The following is a 23,599-nucleotide window of genomic DNA, read 5'->3' on the forward strand; positions in this document are numbered from 1 at the left end:
GTGTAGGGTAAATTGTTTTTTAATATTATTTTATTATGTATGGTAAATTTTTAAATAGAAATTTCATGCTATCGCATGTCACAAACACAGATTTGATTGTTTTCAAGAACGATGAAATGTGTTATGTTGGGTCAGTAGTTTGTCTGTGGTCAGTGAACTCATATGCCTGAATTGGAGCTCATGACCCCACATTTAATGGGGCACTTTTGTATGTGTTTGTGAGATCTGTGTGTGTGCGCGCATCCAGCTGTGTGTTTTGTCATCTGTTAATATAAAAGGAGATGTAGAGATTATGGTACAATCTGCCAGGCGTGTGCATGTGTGGTTGAGTCAGCTGCTCTCTCGCTTCGAGACTGGCGAGGAACTCAATGATGCCATTGAAGTGTGTATCTCTCTCTCTCTCTCTCTCTCTCTCTCTCTCTCTCTCTCTCTCTTTCTCTACCTCTCTCTCCCACACACAAACACACATTTCCATAGCTTTCACAATGACGGTGCCCATATGCTCTATTTTTGGATTTAAAGGTGCGTGTGTTTGTTTTCGTATATGAAAGAGATGGCTGCTGTGGTGTGTATCCTAGTGTCTTTGTGAGAAATATACTTTGCCAGAAATTTTGTGTTTCTTTGTATGCATGTTGTGTGTGTTCGGGCCAGAGAGTTTGTTTACCCCTCTGGCTGTTAGAACTGCAGGGTGTGAACAATCACATGCAAAAAAGCTGATAAATTTCAGACCAGATTCACGCACACACACACACAAATGGGGCAATGCATTTGGATAAAAGGCGCCCTGAGACATAGGTGGGCTCCTTTGACTAAAGGCGGAAGTATAGTCCGTTTTTACGCGTATGCGAGGATTCGCATACAGTGCGCCTGACGCAATTTCCGTCTTTAGAAGAGTGTGCCTACACGAAGAGTAGGCCTACACGCCTCACCTGATTTTTTTAAACCCCGGTTAAATTGTACGCGTAGGTCATGCATGCACATACAGGAGAATGTAGTATGTTAGGGTGACATACGTGCCATTCTTCCCGGACGCATCCCGTCCAGGATTTTGTGTTCGTCTTCTGGAAGTCGTATTTGTCGACCGCATACGTCATAGAGGATTATTATTATTATTACAGAAAAGCAACCGTTACATTTTAAGGTAAGAATGAAACTACGATTGTATATCTTATGTTTTTAACTGAATGGCATATGCGGTCAACAAATAAGATAACTAATAAGATGCGTCCGGGAAGAATGGCACGTATGGTCACCCTATAGTATGTAGCCCAGGAGATGGATTGTATTTTGTCACAATGCGCATGCGCCGAATGTCTGCGTACACGTACAAGTCAAATAAACTATGCTGTGCGTGTATGTACGGTGGTCGCCGTGATTTCACCAAGTAAGATGTGATCCTGGATTAAAATTTTTTGTTGATCCTGGATCGACGTTTTAATAAAAGATACCCCAACCTACCCTTAACCCAAACCCTAACAATTTTTAAACCCTCAAATTAGTGTGAAATAATAGTTTGAGGAGTATTTCTTAAAAGCCCCTAACTCAATCCTAAACCAATCAGATTGAAGGATTAGGATTAGTTTGTATGTTAGATTTAGATCTAACATACAAACTAATCCTAATCCTTAAATCTGATTGGTTAATGAAAATGTTGATCCAGGACCAACAATGGTGTTGATCCAGGATCGCATCCTACTTGGTGAAATCACGTTCACCGTGTAGGTCCACGTAAAAATATATTTTCTTTAACAGAATTCGCCTTTCATAGCCTACAGCAAACGGCCGGTTTGGATTACAGCCCTCTACTTCCTGCTTTAATGACGTCAGTAGAACAGTTTTTTGCCTAAACTCCGCCCACGGGGAATACGTTAGTCGCCAGCTAAGCTAACGGCAAGCTAAGCTAACGGCAAGCTAAGCTGCTATCGAATCACAACACACTAAACGAGCTAAACAATCAGAACTCGTTTCGTATTTCTGAAGGAGGGACTTCATAGAACAAGGAAGACATCATCCTGTTTTTAGGACAGTGAAAACAGCGATAAAGAGATAAGTAAATTTACATGTAAAACATGAACACGTTACATTGTGCACTGTAAAAACACAATCAAACACAGAAAGAACGGGACCTTTAAGGCCAGAGACTGTACCAGTCTATTGTACTTTACTGTTTAAGATGAACAAATATAAATGATCAATGTTCTATACTTCTGTTTCTAAAGATGATTTATGATCTGAACGAAGTCTAGAAATATCCAAATCCCAGAAGGGCTCAGGTCAATGGGTTCACACTCCACGTTATGGTGCTAAAAGGTATACGGTGTTAGAATGTAACAACCAGTTGTTTGCAAGAGTTGTTTTGCCCCATCAGAGTTATTAAGCTCATGAATATGCAAAGAAGAATGTTAGCTAAATGTCTAATGAAAACAGAGAACCCAGGGTTCATTAACCCATGATAAAACATGTAAAATCGGATAGATACATTTACCCATGGTTTAGGATGACACAGAATGAGCAGTTTTAACTTAAGTGTGTGAAAAGCCTTAACATTATTTAACATTTAACGCGACACTCAAGGTTATTTTTCCTCTTGCAGGTTACGACCACAGTTCTCGCAGGTTTTGTATTTGTTTCTACTAAGAAAAAGACGTATTGATGCCATATAGTGTGCTTTTCAGGTTTGCCAGGAACTAAAATTAGACATTTTTCTCTGTTTGTTGTTCAAATTTAAGTGCATTCCTTTCATTTCTGTATTTGTATTATACAGTCTATGTACTGAGTTGGCCAAAGCAACATTACTGCACGGTAGTCCAAGATTGTGACATTAGTAAAGTTTATCGTCGGGAAAGCTCGTAAACACTTGTAGGAAGTTTGTAGGATCTTGTAGGATGTGAACAGATTGTTTAATGTAAAATGTTTATGAGCTGCACACAACAGGGGTCAGGTCTGCTTGGGGTCAGGTCTATTGGTTATTGTAGCAATACAGGTTTAGCATCTTTCTCTCGCTCTCTCTCTCTTTCTCTCAATCTCTCTCTCTCTCTCCTTTAATTTATTAGCGTTGAGCCGCTGATATTCATGCAAGGGTTGTTTGAGTCAAACCAGAACTTGACTTATATACTCATAGTACAAAAAGTCCTGGTATGACTTGAACATCGCTCGTAGCTATACATATTTATAGTCATTTTGTAAACATAGTTAAAAAAAAGTCTCTTTTTGGCTTAAGGCTAATTGTTGGGTTGTTTTACTGAATTGCTAAAACACTAAACACCAATCTCTGAACCAAATTCATAGTGATCTAAACCCATTTGTCAAGTCAGGCACTTTTTTTGCAAAACTCTAAACATGTACTTCTCACTAAAACACACATTTTAGTGCAATTGTTTTATAAATGGTAAACACAGGGACAGTTGTCATCAAGTAAACACAACAACTCAAAATTGTACACACTTTTTTTCTAATGGTATTTTTTACCAATTGTGTGGATTGGAAACAGTCGGAGAGGCAGATGAAGAATATGAGGAAGAGCAAGACAACAAAGACGATGCAATTAGCAAAACTTGCAGGTGGATTGCTGACTGTTTACAAAAACAAGTGCTGCTTACAGGAATATTGAAACTACTGTTACTTGCAGTACTTACAGTAAAGTATTCACTATATTCAATAAAGTAAACTTGTGATTACAGTAATAGAGATTTTTAACGCTTTTTGGTTTGGGCTCAATCATTCAAAAATATTTGAGTTTGATTTAATTATATTTTTACACAAGCAACACACACATCTCTGATACAAATGAACATTTGATTTTTGTTTCTAGTACTTACAAATCTTGGACAATTACATCAAACGTGACAGCAGTGCAAACGTTACAACTTACCCCATAGGTGGGGTTAATTGTAACAGGCAGGGGGTTAGTTGTAACACTTGCTAAAAATTAAGTTTGCAGGCAAATATTTTGATACTGTTTTGTCTATATACTTGAAGTGGATATTGTTTATATATCTGCCTATAATAGACGGAACTTATTCAATCCATATTAAAAATATGAAAAAAAATACATTTGACACACGATTTTTGATAAGACAGGCACATTTATTTTGTTGGCAGCCAGCAATCATTCGTGTTTAGACTATTTAAAACTAACCTAAAGAATTACGCTAATGTTAGCTGTTTTCATATCGTAAGTGCTGGGGGGTTAGTTGTAAAACAGCGTTACAATTAACCCCGCTGGGTCAAAATATTTTCAAGCCCACCAAAAAAGTTGCTTAGAGCTGCAGACTAAAACGATGCTATGTTTTAGTCAAAAAGACACTGATTTAGATGACATAGCATTGGATTTGGTATCTTACAAACCCAACTTAGAAACCAAAAAAAAACAAATGGTGAAAAAATGTACTTGCATGCCACTGGTTCATCAATAACTCTCTGGAAAAACATGAGACATTTACAATAATTTGCGGAAGATCTTTTGGCAGCGTGAAAAAATACTGGAAAAACAAAATGCTCAACCTTGTGAAACAATGTAAACAGTCCATGTTACAACTAGCCCTGCATTAGTTTTTGCCCCGCGCACCCCTATTTGTCAAGTGTGTTGTTATATACAATAAACATGTCTTTTTCTGTAAGCGGATGTCCTGGATGTTGTGTTTTACATTTTTAAGGTAGTGTCTAATGGATGCTCTTATATTCTAGACTTATGTGTGTATGGTTGAAAGCTTAGTTTAATTTTGAGTACAGTTGAAATGGGTTTAAAGGAATTGTTTGATTTTGCTAGAAGATTCAGGGGTTCTGTGAATTTAGTTTGACAAAGACCATTTGGATTTGTGTGTAAGGTTTTGAGAAAATGAAATGAAAAATGTGTTTTAGCATTTCATATAAACTGTAACTTACCCAACTATGGGTTAAAACAACCAAGAATCTTTTAGAGTTTGGCTATGCAGTGTGATAAAAGCAATGTAGCGCTTGTCACACTGCTACATATTAGAAAGATTGAATTGTTACTGAAAAGGATTCACTATTATGAAAACAGCTGAGCTACTGTCACGCTGTTTGTTAGGGTCGATGTGTGACACTGAGGTTACAGTGTTTTCTATAATCTCCATTTATAGAGTGAGATAATGGCATTGCTGGGGTTTCTGATACTACAGCTTAACACAGTACACCTCTTATTTTCATCACATACTCATTCTTTTGATTTATTACTCTGTGTGTTATCAGACATCTTTTGGTTCCCCTTTAATTACTTATTACTAATATCTGTTTTACCATCAAACTCTAACATCTCTCTCTCTCTCTCTTTCTCTCTCACACACTTAGGCCTGTTGGTCATTTTACCTTTAAATACACCAAATAAACCAAATAGATGATGATATGAGAGAAAGGAGTGTGAATAGAGAGCAAGGGAACTACAAGGACACGAGGGTCTTATTTTAAATGTAATTTTATGTATTTGGTATAATAATAATGGTATAATAAAGATTTCACATTCTTCCTGAAACGCACTGATTTTGTAAAAAACTCATCGATTTAAAAAGCTCGGTGTCCCTGATTGGCCAGCTAATCTGTACGTTCTGATTGGCCTGAATACCTCTGACATCAGCCGGAAATATTACGCTCCTTATCATGTTTGAAAGATTTGCTAACAATGCTAATGTTGCACACTATGCAGTATTAATTATACGCTTTAGTAATAAATGCTTTTATGGATTTCTGTCTTTTAATAAATTTGACATTGTATATTAACACCTGAGATCACTATTAAAGGCGGAGTGCACGATTTCTGAAAAACCCTTTGGAAAAGGGAGTCGGGCAAGCTACCAAAACACACTTGTAGCCAATCATCAGTAAGGGGCGTGTCTACTAACCAACATTGTTGCCTGGATTGCGTTTGTGTGGGGTGGGTCTATCAAAAGAAGGTCCAGATTCTATTGGGTTAGGGGCATGTTTGTTTAGGTGATTTCAAATGTCAACATTGGCTTTCAGAGATCATGGACCCTGCCTTTAATACATAAATCTAATTTGTCTTATGTGTAGATTCACAGTGGATAGAGTGATACACAATAGATTTGTTATTGTTTTTGATTTTTCAGATAGGCAATTGGTTTACGGGGAGTGAAGTGAATCAGACTGTGGTTTTGAGGGTTGTGCTGTGTTGTTAGGAAGCATTAGGAAGATGGACTGATTTACAGCTAAGATTACACTCAGCTGTTAAGTTATATCCATATATAACATGCCTTGTTTTATCAGGTTATTTATAACCCACTTCAGTGAATCTTTCACATTGATCCAACACTATTATTGACACAATTTGAATTATATTTATATCTGAACGCTCTTATCTGCAGGGATTTTCCAACATGCTGATAGATACGGTGTTCATAAACTGCTTTGTAATCTTGTGTGAATCTGTGAACCTTTTGTGAGACACAGGTAGATTGTCCGTATAAGTTCCTTTACTTTCATTATTAGAAAAGTGTAGCCTGTAAATTCTTTAAAAAATCACCTTTATGTGATTGTGTGGGTTTAGACAAAAATGTTTGCAGAATTTTTATGTGCATTGCTGCTGTGTAATAGCGAGATAAGGTGATGTTTTTTGGCACAATGTTTTCAGTGTTCTTGCATAATCCTGTCATGTCAAGTCTGTTCCTTCAGTGCCACACAGTGCCACATGAAATATCACTCTTAAAATGTATTTTACTTCATATTCCTGCAGTGATGCTGCTGAGAAACCTCTGATTTTCCTCTTTTGAAAGGTTCCTATTTATAGTGTTTAATGTTTAAACTATGTTGAGCTGTAAGATCATTTTTTCCTCATTAAGAAAGAATACAGTGCAATAACTTTGGTGACATTTAATAAAATATCTGTTTTTTTTAATTGCCCACACGTTGCTGTTTTTTTTTTTTGTGCTAGTGTTGGCGAGTGCATGCTTTGAACAGGAACTTAACATTTCTGTACTGATGGGGATCGCTGATAAAGGAGATGCACTGTATTACACACAGTCTTAAGACCACAGTCATACATCCATGTGCTTACATCGTCTCTAACTTCCTGCAGTGTTTGTGCGGGCTTGTTTAGCTGAACTACAGAGACAAAATTATTTGTGTAGGCGATGGTTTAGTTTCAGTCTGTAGTAGATATAATTAGCCTCATTTAACACTTTGGAAAATTGCTTGTCCTCAGTTAGATAACTCAGTAAATTTATGTGAGCATTTGTGTGGCTTTGTATGTACTTCGGGCATAAAACTGTCTCCTACATAGCAAAATCTGATAAAATGTTCCCTTTGGGACATTTTGGGACATCTTCATAAGATGAAATTACTAAAACTACTTAAAAAAATAAGTTCAGCCCCTTAAGTGGCGCGAATACCCTTTGAATGGGGGGTGAAAATGTAATATACACATTCAAATTAATATAACTCTGGCATTTTTTGGTCTAGAAGCATAATCTTGGTCTTGTTTTAAATAAGACACTTTGGGGTTTTCACAGAAGTATCAGCATATATTTAAAATATATTAAATAATAAATTGTTTACCTTTATTTTAATACATTAAAATAATTCCATAACATATTAATTTCATAAATAAAATTACAAAAATGTAAATGTTTCACAAAAGTAATAATGCAAACATGAAAACATAAGTCTCAAGTAGTTCTGATCCAAATTTCAAGTTAAAATCACAAAAATAAGGTTTGTGTCGCACTTTTAGTGGTTTTACCAACAATGGCCACTAGGTGTCAACGGTTTGCTGCACAAATTAATAAATTACTGTCACTGCATTATGATTACTGCAAAAAGGTTTTAAAATATAAAAACTACATTCTTAGAGCTTTCCAACATTGCCCATTGATTGAAGATTTTTACTAGGATATTGTTTTATGAATATATAACAATTAATATGCATTCCTATGGGGGGTCATGTAACAAAAAACCTGTCACTACATTATTTCTATCATCAGATGACCTTGAAATATGAAAACTACATTCTACATTTATTTCTAATGATGTATAGTTTGTCATGATTTTTTAGGTTTAGAGTAGGGTTTTAGTGTTATAAATATGTAAAAACAAATTTGGCCTACCTGTGGCCTCATAATTATCCCACAATAGTGATAGAATATGAAAAATACACACTTAGATCTTTCAAACAATATATAGTTTGTCATGATTGGATAAAAATTCACATGCAAAACACTGAAGTAAACGTACACTTCCCTGCTGGCGGGACAGTGAAGCCTTGTTTATGGTCGCGCTTTGGTCCGCAACGCAAGCCTCCGCGGATCGCGCGCGCGTCTCACCAAACGGACGAGGCGTTTATAGTTGACGAGCTCGCTGTTGCACTATTTTTTGAACCACCAGGGGGCGACGCGAGCAATAAAGTCAAAAACAAACACAAAGAAGAGGATAGAAGAAGTCGTCTGCTGGAACAACCCTGGTGCTTTTAACAGAATGGAAATTAGAGTTTGATATATATAAATATGAGAACATGAATAAAACAACAATATTTTAAATATGTCTTTATTAAACATTATCATTTCATTAACGTTTTTACTAAACAAACAGTACAGACATCTTAAGGTTTGTATTTTATTCCTCGTCCAGTAGTTCTTTCAATACAAATATAAGCCAAACATTCTGAATCATGTAAAAGAATTCGTATTTTAAACTGCAAAGTTTCCATACTTTACTTCCAGAGTGTCAGATAAATATATACATTGTTTTGCTTGGATTGATCAAAGAGATACGTCACAGGCTTGCCTGCTCGGACAGAATAGCCTCGAGTTCGGTCATTTTCGGATGCGGAGCCGCGCGGAAAGTTACAAAAAATGTCGTGCACAGCGCCACGCGAAATGGGGTCTCGCGCACCCAACGCGCGCGACCGCCCACTCCGCGTTGACGTCATTTTTGCCGCGCGCACCAACGCGCCCGTGCGGACGCGTCGAGTATAAACATAGCTTGACATTTCGCAGGATATAAATGTTTTGAGGCACACACTTCATAAATGAATCAATTACTCTCCCTACATAATTTATTTTATAAAACGCTGTTGAAATATGTATTCTAGAGGCTTAGACATTTTCCACAATATATTTACATGGAAATATTGAAGTAAACTTAGGTGTCCCGGTCACAGGACAGCGCCACTTAACGTGTTAAATTGTAACGATTTGAAATGATTGCTTTTAGGGAAAGGTTTCAGCATACCAGGTAGTATTTGTAAAATATCCTTATATAAAAATACCATTGTGTAATATCATTATCATAATTACATAGCTAAGCAAGTGTGCAGTTTGTGTGTGTATGGACCTGGTAATTATCACGTTGTGGGGAACAATTGACCCCACGAAGATAGGAACACCAGTATTTTTGTGACCATGAGGAAACAAGATATATAAATCAAACAGAATGATGTTTATTGGAAATGTAAGGTACAAGTAAGTCTTCTGTGATGTTTGGTGTTAGGGTTTGGGGAAGGGAATAGAATATACAGTTTGTAGAGTATAAAATGCATTACGTCAATGGAATGTCCCCACAAAACATGGAAACCAGAATGTGTGTGTGTGTGTGTGTGTGTGTGTGTGTGTGTGTGTGTGTGTGTGTGTGTGTGTGTGTGTGTGTGTGTGTGTGTGTGTGTGTGTGTGTGTGTGTGTGAGAGATGTTCACCCATCAGAATGTACCTATTAAATATGATTATATTTCTACAGTCTTGAGGTCGTGTGGTAATGGAACATAGAAACATTATCTCAGTGACATCTTATGTAATGCACGATGAGCGAATCAATAAACAAGCATTGGCTGTAGCGGCGTTCTGTCATCTGGGGTTTCTAAATTTAGCCAGGATCATATTTTATCGTGACCCTGTTGTCTGTAAAGGAAGGTCTTTGTTCTGTGTGTGGTTTTATGTCTATATGCATGTTGTTCTCAGTTAAAGCACATGACTGTGCTAAAACACACACAATGTGCTGAAAGATAGAGGGTCGGGATGTTCGAACTCACAGGTGTTGGTCAAAAAGTGGTTCTTCTCTCTCTTACAATCACATTATTTACAAACGTAGATATGAATTTTCATATTTGCTTTACTTACTTTTTTATTCTTATCTTTTTTTAACAAAATCAGACCTGACAGCTCAAATGATAAAATTATTACAAGATTTTTTCATATTTTTATTACTAATGGTCTTAATAATTAGCACTTTGGTATCATGCCATGAGGAAGGATGACTCTTTATATTACCGCTTCACATCGTTTCACACTGTAAAAAGTAAAAGTTGGATCTAAAAAAGTTTTTTTAACTTAGATTTCTCACTTTAAGTGAAAAAGTTTAAGTTGAAAATGTTTAAATATTTTAGTTGTCACCTATTAAAGTATTTTTTTATATATATTTTTTGATAAGTTATCTTGTCAATTGCGGGGAAAAGGAAATTAAAGGAATTGTTCAACCAAAAATGAAAATTACCCCATGATTTACTCACCCTGAAGCCACTCGAGTTACATATGTCCATCCTTTTTCATATGAATACATATTCAGATATTTTTGAAAATGTCTTAGCTCTTCCAATCTTTATAATCAATTAATATGGGGTTCGTTCCTTCAAGTCCAAAGAACGTGCATCCATCATTCCCAAAAGTAATCAACATGGCTCTGGAAGATAAATAAAGGCCTTTCAAGGGTAATTGATGTGAATTTGTAAGATTTCAAATGAAAATAACTTGCTTCTGATAACTCCGCCATCTTAGGAGCCGTTCACACGTCGCGCTTAAAAACGTGTAGGTGCGTAGGTTCTTGTCACATGACCTGCGGTGCGCTTGCGCCATTTTGAAAAGTTGAAATGTTTTTAACTCGGTGCAGATGCGCCTGATTAAAAAAAGAGCGAGAGCTAGGACATTTTTAAACATATCTGAATATGTGTTCGCATGAAAAGGATGGACATATGTAACTCTTGTAACTTCAGGGTGAGTAAATCATGGAGTATTTTTCATTTTTGGCTGAACTATCTCTTTAAGTCAAAAAATTATCAAGTCAATTAAGAGAAAACGATTCCCTGCCAGCAGTGTTAATTTTGGCAGCAAATTCTGATGTAGTCTTAGTCTTAGTCTTTTGAATAACACACCATTTAGTTTTAGTCTTATTTTAGTCATCTGAAATATTTTAGTCTTAGTCTAGTTTTAGTCGACGAAATATCATAAGAGTTTTAGTCTTAGTCTAGTCTTAAGTTTTTTAGTCTGTTATGGAATGGTATTAAGGTTTGAATATGCAATACAGAGACAGATTTAATGGTTGTTAAAGAAAACACGTATTTTATTTTATTCTTAATGTCAAAAAAACTGACCTTGGCTTTTTCACAAAAGATAATATCACATAAAATAAGCATAAGGCCTGCTCTACCTAAAAAATATACATGGTCCCTGAAAAAGATATGCCTTCTCCCTAAATGACATGCACACACAGATGCACACGCGCGCAGACACACAGACAGAGACACACACGCGTGCAGACACACAGACAGAGACACACACACGCACTTACACACGCACTTTGTCCAGTCATGTAAAACCACAACATATACTATAACGTTACACATTTCATTCAATTTGAGGACACTGAATATTTATACTTAGTATTAATTCAGACAATCCAATACAATCAATACAGTTCATATGTGTATTCCTTTTCAATGTTATTCCAAGCTTAGTGAAAACACGGTGGTTTATCTTATAAAATAACCTAAGCGTGCATGTTTACCTTCGCATGTATTTCTGGATGAGTCGTCTTTACAGGCTGTCGTCTTGTCATATTTGAAGTGTGATCAGATTACACGCTAGCTCTGACATTGTTGTTGTTAATGAGACATGTCTTCAGACCGGGTGCACCGCAAAACGTTAGCGTGTTGCTAACGAGCGAAGTCAACTGAAATCAGCCAAAGCTGGGTAACGAAGACTGTACAACTAAATATAATGTAAACAACCTGTTGTAAAAACGAACCTTGCCACGGGTTTTTAAAATGCCTCTACTGCCTGCTGCTTGCATAGATCAACCTGCCCTCAAAGATTCGCTCTGATTGGATCCCACAAAACTTTCCCCACAAAATGAGTAGCTCTGATTGGATCTCTTCTCCATTCGTCCCTCCGTAACATTTTCGTCTTATTTTTATTCGTTGACTAAAGTGTCAGTTATATTTCGTTACAGTCTTCGTCATCATATCTGACTTTTATTTAGTTTTTATTTAGTCTTCGTCCGTGAAAAACAAATATTTTTCGTCATCGTCTTCGTCAACTAAATTAACACTGCCTGCCAGTGAGGAGTTTTTTCTGCATTTTATATTTTCACTAATATCCAGTATTCAATTTAATTCAATTTTATTTATATAGCGCTTTTCACTAGGGATGCACCGATAGGATTTTTTGGGCCGATACCGATTTTAACAGACAACTTCTGGCCGATACCGATGCCAATACCGATATTAAACACTTGTATACAATATACAGTTGGTCTATTAGCTAGTTTATTTCTGCATCAAATTATTTTTACTGAACATGGATTGGATCTAATTAACATTCAACTGACCAACATAATAAGAAAGACACAAATTAAGCTAAAACAAATATAATAAGACAGCATGACAACCTTCAAAGGTGTTTTTTGATATTCAGCATTTATTTTATTAACAACATTAACTCATTTTTTTACATATAATGGATTTCTTTATGCAGTTAATTAATAAACAATCGGTATCGGCCTTTCTCGTGCTATTGCCGATATGCCGATGGTTTCAAATTCATAAAAAATCGGCCGATAAATATCGCCGGCCGATACATCGGTGCATCACTACTTTTCACAATTGGTAATTGTTTTAAAGCAGCTTTACATTAATAGAAGCAGTGAAAAGCACAGAAAATGCACAACATAATACACGATAGCATAAGCAGCTTAATTGGCTGCGGCTATGAATCAACATTATAAGCGACCGTATTACTAATGTAACGTATCATCACGTTGAAGGATGTCCAGTAGATCAGAGGTGTCCCGACTTTCACATTTACCGAAACTGGGTCTGTTTGTCTCATTATCCTCGGGGTCGAGGACGACACATGGAGAGAGAAACAAAATCCCATTAGCGTAGGGGCCGTTAACAGTAATGCAAGTGTCACACAGTGATGTGGTTTAAATCAGCTTGGTTCCAGACAGGCTAACTATTGCGGCATAAGTATGTTACCCACAGTTGAGGATTTAGCAAATTGGGGGCCACATGTGAAGGTATCTATGGTATCAATGGGTCCCCATCCGATCTTTAAAAGAAAATGAAACATGCCGACCCGTTAGACTTAGGTCAGAAGCCCCATTGTTGTCGTTAATGCAGGTTCAGTGGCAAACGGGTCTGTATGGCATACTATTCACAAGACCACAAGAAAATGCCAAAAACGCACCCGACCATACGTGCCAACCCGTTTGACTAGGGCCAGAGGCCCCACTGTCGTCGTTAATGCAGGTTCAGTGGCAAACGGGTCTGTATGGCATACTATTCACAATACACAAGAAAGCACCAAAATCGCACTAGGAGGCGCCCTTACCCAACTTATAAAACAGAATCATCCACTGATCCAAAAACAGAAAAACAGTTTGTGTTTTTGTTAGTTTTTGTGTTTATGTCACTGTTTGCTGTGTAATTGTTTGTGCGTGTTTTAACCCACTGTTGTCTTGGTCACTGTGATTTTAGCTGTGGATCAAAAGCAAGATGAAACAGGTATTTGAAGGTGTGTGTGTGTGTGTGTGTGTGTGTGTGTGTGTGTGTGTGTGTGTGTGTGTGTGTGTGTGTGTGTGTGTGTGTGTGTGTGTGTGTGTGTGTGTGTGTGTGTGTGTGTGTGTGCGCGCGCGCGCGCATTTGAAAGCTTTAATCTCAGTCAGTTTTGCTGCTTGATTGCTGCATGGTTGAATCTAAAAGCTACAGTCTTTCTTTGAAGAGAATATGAGAGAGAGAGAAAGAGAGAGAGAGAGAGAGAGAAATACAAAATGCAGCGTGTTGAGTCGATTAAAGATAATTGAGAGACTAGGAAGAAGAATTGCTGGCTTGTTTATAGGCTCAGAACACTGAAGTAAATCATGAAAACATAGTTTATGATATCATCTCTGTATCATTTCTGTCCATCACATCATTCTGTGCGTGCTACATTCCTTAAAGATGAAGTGTGTAATTTTTACAATGTTAAAATATTTTTCCTATCCCAGTTAAATGTGCAGAGACGGCTTTAAGTAAACCATTCTTAGCTCGATTTCCTGAAGAGTGTAAACACTGTGGCTCTGTAGTGTAAGCAGACTGTAGGGCTGGGTGATATATTGAATATAATATATTATTGAGATAATTGTCCTAAAGATGTGTAATTACAGAATATAATGAGTATTGAATTTTACTGTGTGAAGATTACTGTGCCAAAGATGGCACCACTAGGCAATTTCACTTCTTGTCTAGGTCTCACAATTAGTACAAAACGTAACTCACTGTTAACAAAATGTTACCTATAACCCATTTTTATCATTGTTTTTTTAGGTGAACATATATGTTTTATCCAAATTGTGCTTTTTTAACTGTGACAGAAGAAAAACACTTTTTTAAATTTAGTTTATAGCAAAATAAAAAAATACAATATCTGTTGGGTATCATCAAAATGTGGAAAGATTTTTGTGGCAAGCATTTGACGCGCGTCAGAGGCAAACTCCGCTTCTTGTGGGAGGGGCAAGTGCTATGCGGTTGTCTGTTTGTAGGATGACTTATGTTGACTGTGCATTTATTGAGAGAGTTACCAGTTTGTATTTGGTTACCTTACTATAGGGGGAAAATAAACAGCGCGAGTCGATAAACGTCACGTGACTCTAAAGTGAAGTGTGTATTACAACTTACCAGGTTGCCCAAAGTCCTTACACTCTTCCAAGCGAGGTCCTTTTTATTCCTGTCTCCTCTATAGAAATAAGAACTTGTGTCGTATAGCTCTGGGTGACTGCGCACGGACAATCAAGCCTTGGTTGAGTGCGTGACTCCGGGCGGGGCTGCCACCAGAGGAGCAGGCAGGCTCCTGATTGGTTAACGCAGGGCGAAATTCCGCCAAAGTTCAAATTTTTCAACTCGGGTGTCAGCCGCAAATTTGCGTGAACCGCAAAATGCACAAAAGCACCATTCGCGCGTACCACGCACAACGCTCAATTTGCGCCTTTTGCACGAGCTTCACGCGCGAATGAGGCGGAAAAGCGTCTTCCGCGCCGCGCTGAACGCCTCTTCCGCGCCGCACTGAACGCCTCTTCCGCGCCGCAGGACCCCCTGACGCGCGTCAACGCGTCTTCACATTGACTTAACATTGAAATCACTCGCACTTCACGCCTCTACCGCGGTTGGTGTAAATGCAGCATTAATGTAAGTGCTAGGGATGTCCCGATCCGATCACGTGATCACCAAAACATTCTTTCATCGATAACTCTATGGAAAAACATTATACCTTTCCATAAATTTGAGGTAGACTTTTGTCCATAAAAATGGGGAAACAAACACGTTTGAGGGCCGCGAAATGTCATTACCATGTACAGAACTCTTAATATTCATCTATGCCTAAATAAATACAGTTTTTTATTCTAATGCACCTTTAAAAATTCTGTAACCGAAATAAATTGTCTCTGATGATGACATGTTTGTCCTGTGACGGCTATCGTAGCTTCTCTATTGGCGCTTTTCCATTGCATAGTACCCCACAGTTTGGTTTGGGTCTGGTCAGCTTACTTTTGGGAGCTTTTCCACTGGGTGCAGTACGTATTACCCGATACTTTTTCCGTACCACCTCGGTTGGGGTTCCAAGCGACCCGAGCTGATACCAAACGTGAAGCGAAAACACTGTAGATCACTGATTGGTCTCAGAGAATCGTCACCACCAGCGTCAATCGCTAAAATGTAAAAGATTAGCTTTACCTTAGTGTTAGCTTGCTTTGTCTCGAGCAAACATGTTGTCATCTGTGCTCTGCTAAGTTCCCAAACTCCCTTTGAGCGATGAAAACATCCACAGGTTGAGAATCAGGGACACCATAACAGTTTTTTCCAGACTTGCAGTTAGTGGCGGAACATTCGCTATGAGCACGTCAGCGTTATATATGCTTAAATGCAATTTAAATAAGGCTCAGCGGAGCGCCGTCGACTGACGCCACGGGTGTTTGAACAGAAACTGTCATGTGAGACAGTGTGATAAACGCGATGTGCAAACATCTATTTGTGGTGGCCAATTTTAGTATTGTAGCGGACTGAGAAATGAATAAATTTATGGGAATGTACAACGACTTTCTTACTTGTATGATGTCACAGCAGTATGCAGCACAAATATAACGACACGGCTATAATCCCTCCCACTCCGAAGTGATACTAAACTCGATGGAAAAGCTAACCACGCCAAAGTGAGGTGAGCTGACCATACCCAAACTAAACTAAACCGTGGGGTACTATGCAATGGAAAAGTGCCATATGCATTTCGAAAGGGAGGCGTAAGCTGTGGACTGAGCTGTTGGTTGCAGTTTGTAATCTCACCACTAGATGCTGCTTAAATCTACAAACAACACCTTTAACTGAGACAATTTGCAAAAAATTTAACTGTTCAGCTTTGTTTATATTTGTGTTTTGTAGTCTCTATTTAGGACATAAATCAGACCAGAACTGTGTGTTCAATCTTTCACTGACCTCATGTTTCAAATTCAGGACACAGTGGCACAGTAAGCTGCTATTTTCCAGCATGCTTTTTGATTGTTGATAGCCACCAATTTAGAGTTGAGAATTTATCAATAAAAGTTTTTTGATTTTATTACATTAATGTATTTTAACACAGAATCAGAATAATTGATTTTCGACAACAGTGGCAATATGTTTTGACTCTTGCTATGTAATTTTTGAGAAAACATTGGTGTTGTGTTGTCTTGTATAACAGCGGTTTCAGTAATTGCCTTTGGCTGGAAAAAAAGGCGCTGTGTTGATGTGGCTTATTTGCAGATTCTGGAATGAATTAGAAGGCAATTTTGCTGCTGAGCAGTTCAGAAATGTTTATTTATTTACAATGGAAGTGTCTGCCCTGGGTCTTATCATGAAAAATTTAACTTTGGAAATAAAGTTTGATGTACTCTGTAGACGTGCTCTAATTTTCAGAACTTTCACCCCTGCACAAAAATAGCATTTAACTAATCTTCAAAGATTATAAGAACAACAACAATGTGTACAGATGTGATGCTAGAGTTTATCCAAACGGTTACTAAATTTGTAAAAAAATAAATTTGACTGAAAGTCACAAAATCTAGCAATAGACTAGATCAGTTGGACTTTCTGTGTGGAGTTTGCATGTTCTCCCTGTGTCAGCGTGGGTTTACTCCGGGTAGTCTGGTTTCCTCCCAAAGGCCAAAAACATGCAGGTTAGGTAACTTGAAGATTCAAAATTACCCCTCCAATGTGTGTATGTATTCTTCTTTTTAGATTAACCAGTTCTTGCCATGAATATAGCCATAGATGAAGAATAAATAGGTAATTTATTCTTCATGGGTGAAGAATAAATATCAGTGTTTCCCATACATAGGCTCTACTTGGGCGCTGCGCCCAGGTAAATTGCGACCCGCCCAGGAAAAAAAAAATTTGAATTATGAATTTCCGTATTTTCTGAACTCGACTGGATGACCCGTGTTTTGTTGAGAGAGAGCCGCTTCATTTTCTTTATCCCATTTTTTTATAATCTTATTATTAATAGACCATATCTTTACTAAAATCTAAACAGTTTGCACAGAGATTGTAGCAAAAAGCAGTGCTAATTCTGAACGAGCAAAGCTCTAGCTGACTCAGGATATAAAAAACGCAAAGCTGTAATGTAAAGTCTGTCATCGGGACAGCAAGTAGACTTTTAAATCTGAAATAATTAGTGGATTAAGCTTTTTTAATCGGCAAAAGAGTAATAGAAAGCAGAAGCAGTAAAAGTGTCTATCTAATAGAAATTATTACCATTATAACATCAGTCACATTTATAATCTGTAGACCTGCACTGTCTATTAATAGGCTATATACATACAGTAGTATTGTATATATTGAGTTTGATAAAAGGGGTCATCAAATTACTTCATATATCAGTGCAAAAACATCAAGTGTTTTCGTGGTGCTTTGACAAACAGTGTCAGCTTTGTTTATGGCAAAGAATGTTTGGGGTGGTTAGATTAATGAACTATAATGTGAAATTAATATTAATGTTTAATAAATCAAAGTATTGTGTTGTGTCCAGTGTTGGGTAAGTTACTCAAAAAAAGTAATTAATTACTAGTTACTAATTACATCTTCAATCATGTAATTAGATTACTTTACAAATTACTCTCTCCAAAAAGTATTTAATTACTTATTAATTACTTTCTAAATCATATTTAGTACATGATACAAGGATAGGCTTGAAATGGCTCGAAGAAATAATATACAAAAGGACATCAATTATTCTGGTCCCACTTTAGGGTCCAGTTCTCTCTATTAACTAACTATTAACTACTTTTGCCTCAATATACTCCAACTACAGCTTATTAATACTAAAGAAGTTGTTAGTTTTAAGTATTGGTAGAAATGGGGAGGGTTAAGAATGTAGAATAAGGTTTTGCAGAATCAGGCATTAATATGTGCTATTAAGTATTAATAAACAGCCAACATCTCATTAATATTAATGCTAATAATAATCAACCAGTTAATAATGAGAATTGTAAACTAAAACCATGTTGAATCCACTATTGTATTAGTACTATACATAATTGTTTTAGAGTCCATACACAGTATTTAGTTACATCAGAAGTAACTGTAATTAGATTACAAGAAAAATAAGAGTAATCCCTTACTTTACTTTTTCAAAGGAAAAGTAATTAAATTACAGTAACTAATTACTTAGTAACTAGTTACACCCAACACTGGTTGTGTCACACATTATTAGTTCTTTGTCACATGTATAGTATACCATTTTTTGTCGGTGGATAATGATTGCCCTTTTCACCAGCTACCAGTACATTTCAGATCTATGGGAAACACTGAATATACAAATAAACCACAACCACTGATTAACATAGAATTTGCATACAAATTGACTTTAAAAAATGTAATTGAAAACCATAAAAATAAAATGGTAAGTAAATTTTACCTTTTTAATTGGATTTTTGTCACAATAAAAAAAAAAAACGTTATAATATGTATTAAAAGTTTTTTTTACGTTCGCCTTTTAATTTTAATATTGCCAGTGTTGCCTCGAGATTGTAGCATTATCACCTTGAAAATTAAAATAAAATCATTTAATTTTGAATTTTGGCACATACACTGTAAATAGTGAAAGTTGGATTAACTTAAAAAATACTTCAATTGGAAACACTTCAAGCGCACTTCATATGTTGTTGAGGTTCTGTATTAACCCTAATAATGTTTTAAACTGTTAAGCGAATACAGGACACCTAAGTTTGCATCAATGTGGTTGATATCAATTTAAATCTATCACTACAAACTATATATCATTGGAAAGGTCTAAACCTCCAGAATAGACATTTCAACAGTGTTTTATAAAATAAATTTTGTAGGGAGAGTAATTGATTCATTTATTAGAGAGTGTGCCTCAAAACATTTATATCCTGCTAAATGTCACTGTCCCACCAGCAGAACGCCTACATTAACTTCAGTGTTTGCTTGTGATTTATTTTCTAATCATGACAAACTGTATATCGTTTGAAAGCTCCAAGAGTGTACGTTAAAGTCAATAGGGTGGGGTGACGCCTAAGTTAAATAACATTTAGTATATTGCAAAAACTGAGTTTGTCACCAGGAATAATGGGGATCACTTTTGTATTGAATATGTCTGCTTTTTGAGCTTTCAAAATGTATACTTCAAAATGTATAATTCATAATGTATACAATCTTAACTACAGATCCCAAACCTTCCAACAAATAGCAGTAATCCATGATCGCCGTCTTCCCTTTAGGAAACCAAAACTTTTATTTTCAACGAGGTTTGTTTGTTCCAGAGTTTAGGTTAGCAACTAGTCAGACCATTAAACAAACAGAGAAGTTAAGTTTCGGTCAGACGGGTAATCGCATCACCCCACATGCGTCCATTGAAACCGTCTATAGAATGCTGTTGTCAAACCCATAAATAACCAAACTGTGTGTGAACGCAACCGTTTTAAGGACTCAAATACAGGTTTGACAGCCGTATTATGGTCCGTGTGAACGCAGCCCAATTGATGTACTGTAATTTTTCAAAAGTTTTTTCACATTAATTTTTTTATTTAAAGTGAGAAACAAAGCTTAAATATTTAAATGTTGCCAAGTGAAATTATTTTTTTAAGTAGATCCAACTTTCACTTTTTACAGTGTATTTTGTTAATATTGTCTATAATCAAATAGTAAATCTGGTTTTAATTTTTGTGTTGACCATATGTGGTCGTTCAAGAGGCTAAATTAACATATAACAGCAAGATGACTAAAGTAAATGTATTCTCACCTAAAGGGATAGTTCACCCAAAATTAAAAATGTTTCATGTTTCACAATGTTTCACTCTTATGTTGTTACAAACCTGTATAAATTTATTTTTTGAAGTAAGATAATTTTTGTAACCAAACTGATAAGAGGCCCCATTGGCTTCCATATTTGGATAAAAATAATAGTATAGAAGTCAATGGGGTCTCTGATTAGATTCCTCAAAATATCTTTGTGTTCATCAGAACAAAGAAATTGATATAGGTTTATAACAACATGAGAGTGAGTAAATGATGACAAAATGTTCATTTTTTTTTCAACTATTCCTTTTAAGCTCTGGCATTTACACGAGAGAAAGAGAGATCATCCATCCCCTTTTCATTACTTTCAGAATAAGGCTGCCTGATTGAAATTCTCTCTGATCTATTTTTAAATAACTTCATCTGTTTTTTTAATGTGGTGTTATGTCCTCCACTCACAGCTCTAGGGGGTTCAGAGGATGTAACAGAAAAATGAAGTGATTTTGTTTAGTTTAAAAAAGCGATGGACCAAACTGTGACCTTCCATGACTGCAGTTACATCAGTGGTTTACAAAAAGACATTATGTTCTCTCTATATTACGGTTTCAGGAACTATTTTGGACACAACATAAATATCTTTGTCAATTTTCTTATTTTAGGTGAATGTAATGTATTTTATTTTAGGAATGTACAGTGTGTCATGTCTAAACTTAATTTTCCTGGAAAACATGACTAAGATGCTATTATTAAAATATGATTTTACATATTCATCTAAACAGATTGACTGTACATTTTTGTGTCTTCACACAGTTAAATGCTCGTGATCATGAGCTATGTTTAGCATGTGTAGGTTTGTTGCACGTGTATGTGTGCGTGTCTTGTATTGAAGTGTGTGTTTCCTGCTGAGAAGCTTATGTGTCGTGATAAAGTGGATGACGCAGGAAGCTTTAAGCCACCTGCTCTCTGTCATCGGAGTAACACTGTTTGGACAGCGTCTTTTTATCATATCCGGCTAACAGTGCGTGAAGTTTTTGTAATTTGACTACATTAGAACTGATGAAATGTTTGTTCGAATAACCATGAGGATAATCTTGTGCTCAACACAGTTTCACAACATTATGATAACACACGGACTAACGTAAACAAACGTGAAGGGGCATGCGGAAAGGGATTGCTCGAATCAACTTCAATGCAAACTGCATTTTTCTTTGCGGACTCAAATTGTTTTTCTTGTGAAGTTTGTATCAACAATTGTACTTTGGTCAGGAAGATCGCATGCACAAGATGTGATTAAAAACAGAGACAAGTCAGAATGTTGCTTCAGGGATCGGACATGGTAAAAACAGTTTACTGACTGTTTCCTGTTTCAGTGATATTTTGGTAACATCTCTTTCTTCTTCTCAGGTGTCTGCAACAGAAGAGCGTTTGGGACCAATGCGTTTAACCCAGGAGCCCATACAGGTAAAGTCCTAATGTTCAGTCTTTAAGCAGTTTTACGTGGTACTTCTTAAGTTTGTTGTTGGTAACACATTGGACTGGTTTGGTTTTGCGTGATTGATAGCATTAGTGTTTAATGGTTAGAGATGGTTATAAAGGAGGTGCATGCTACATTGACAAATAACTGAGTGTGTTATGTATAACAAGTTTGTATGTAAACAAGACTTCAGGTTATTTTAGTGTGATTAGTGTGCCTAGTTTCTTAAAGGATTAGTCCATTTTCTTAAAAAAATCCAGATAATTTACTCACCACCATGTCAACCAAAATGTTGATGTCTTTCTTTGTTCAGTTGAGAAAATTTTATATTTTTGTTTTTTGTTTATGTTTATGTTTTTTGAGGGCAACATTTCAGGATTTTTCTCATTTTAATGGACCCCAACAGTTAACAGTTTTAATGCAGTTTAAAATTGCAGTTTTAAAGGACTCTTAACGATCCTAAACGAGGCATAAGGGTGTTATCTAGCGAAACGATTGTCATTTTTGGCAAGAAAAATACAAAAAATTGCACTTATAACCCACAACTTCTCTTCTTCCTCCGGCTGTGTGACGAGGCAGCGCGACCTCACGTAAATGCGTAATGACGTCGAAAAGTCACGTGTTACAACTGTACAACAGACTCTGCACTGATGCATTATGATGTCACACAGACCCTGCACTGATGCATTGTGATGTCTGTCTCTTTGTATGGCAGTGTGAACAGCACAAACCACATGGAATCTGATCTTTTCGATTCTGATTTGAGCCACTTCCATATGTGGTTTTAAATCAGATACAGGTCATATGTTTTGCAATGCGACATCAGTCTGAACAGTCATATCAGAATTCATGCGACCTTTACGTCATTCTAGATTGATATGCATCACAATTGCAGATATATGCACCAACGGAATTAAGATAAAACACGTTGACTGCGCAGGTCCATATAAAGTCCACCACACACGCTCAGTATTATGCATGTTTATTTTCATATTACCGCATGCTGCGTGTGATGTATCATTGTTCTTTTGCGCACGCGATGCAGTTCAGGACTACGACCAGTTCACACAGGTGTCTGATTTTAGCCGCATAATGTGAACAGTAAAACAAAAAATTGGATCTGAGCAGAAAACATTATTTTTTTCAGTCTCAACGTAGTTATAGACGCTGCACTAATGCATTGTGATGTCACATAGACCCTGCAGTGATGTTTTATGATGTCACATAGACCTTGCATTGATGCATTATAATGTCACAAAAATCCTGCACTGATGCATAATGATGTCAAAAAGAGCCTGCACTTATGCTTTATGTTGTCACAACGCTGCACTAATGCATTGTGATGTCACATAGACCCTGCAGTGATGTTTAAGATGTCACATAGACCTTGCATTGATGCTTTATGATGTCACATAAATCCTGCATTGATGCATAATGATGTCAAAAAGAGTCTGAACTTTGCTTTATGATGTCACATAGACGCTGCACTGCGTTGTGATGTCACATAGACCCTGCAGTGATGCTTTATGGTGTCACATAAATCCTGCATTGATGCATAATGATGTCAAAAAGAGTCTGCACTTTGCTTTATGATGTCACATAGACGCTGCACTGCTTTGTGATGTC

General features: G+C 36.7%; 1 protein-coding gene across 4 annotated transcripts in view; it reads left to right on the forward strand.

Moving 5' to 3' along the window:
- The window catches only part of pde8b (phosphodiesterase 8B), a 73,317-nt gene that overhangs the window by 5,987 nt on the left and 43,731 nt on the right, over positions 1–23,599 (forward strand). For 2 of the 4 annotated variants that reach the window (XM_065243915.2, XM_065243914.2), the window contains exon 2: positions 21,904–21,960. In XM_065243915.2, coding sequence (XP_065099987.1) covers positions 21,904–21,960 — 57 coding nt within the window. The other 2 variants (XM_065243917.1, XM_065243916.1) reach the window with 2 other exon arrangements.

This window comes from Paramisgurnus dabryanus, chromosome 18 (assembly GCF_030506205.2).
Source record: "Paramisgurnus dabryanus chromosome 18, PD_genome_1.1, whole genome shotgun sequence".
In the NCBI taxonomy this organism is placed as follows: domain Eukaryota; kingdom Metazoa; phylum Chordata; class Actinopteri; order Cypriniformes; family Cobitidae; genus Paramisgurnus; species Paramisgurnus dabryanus.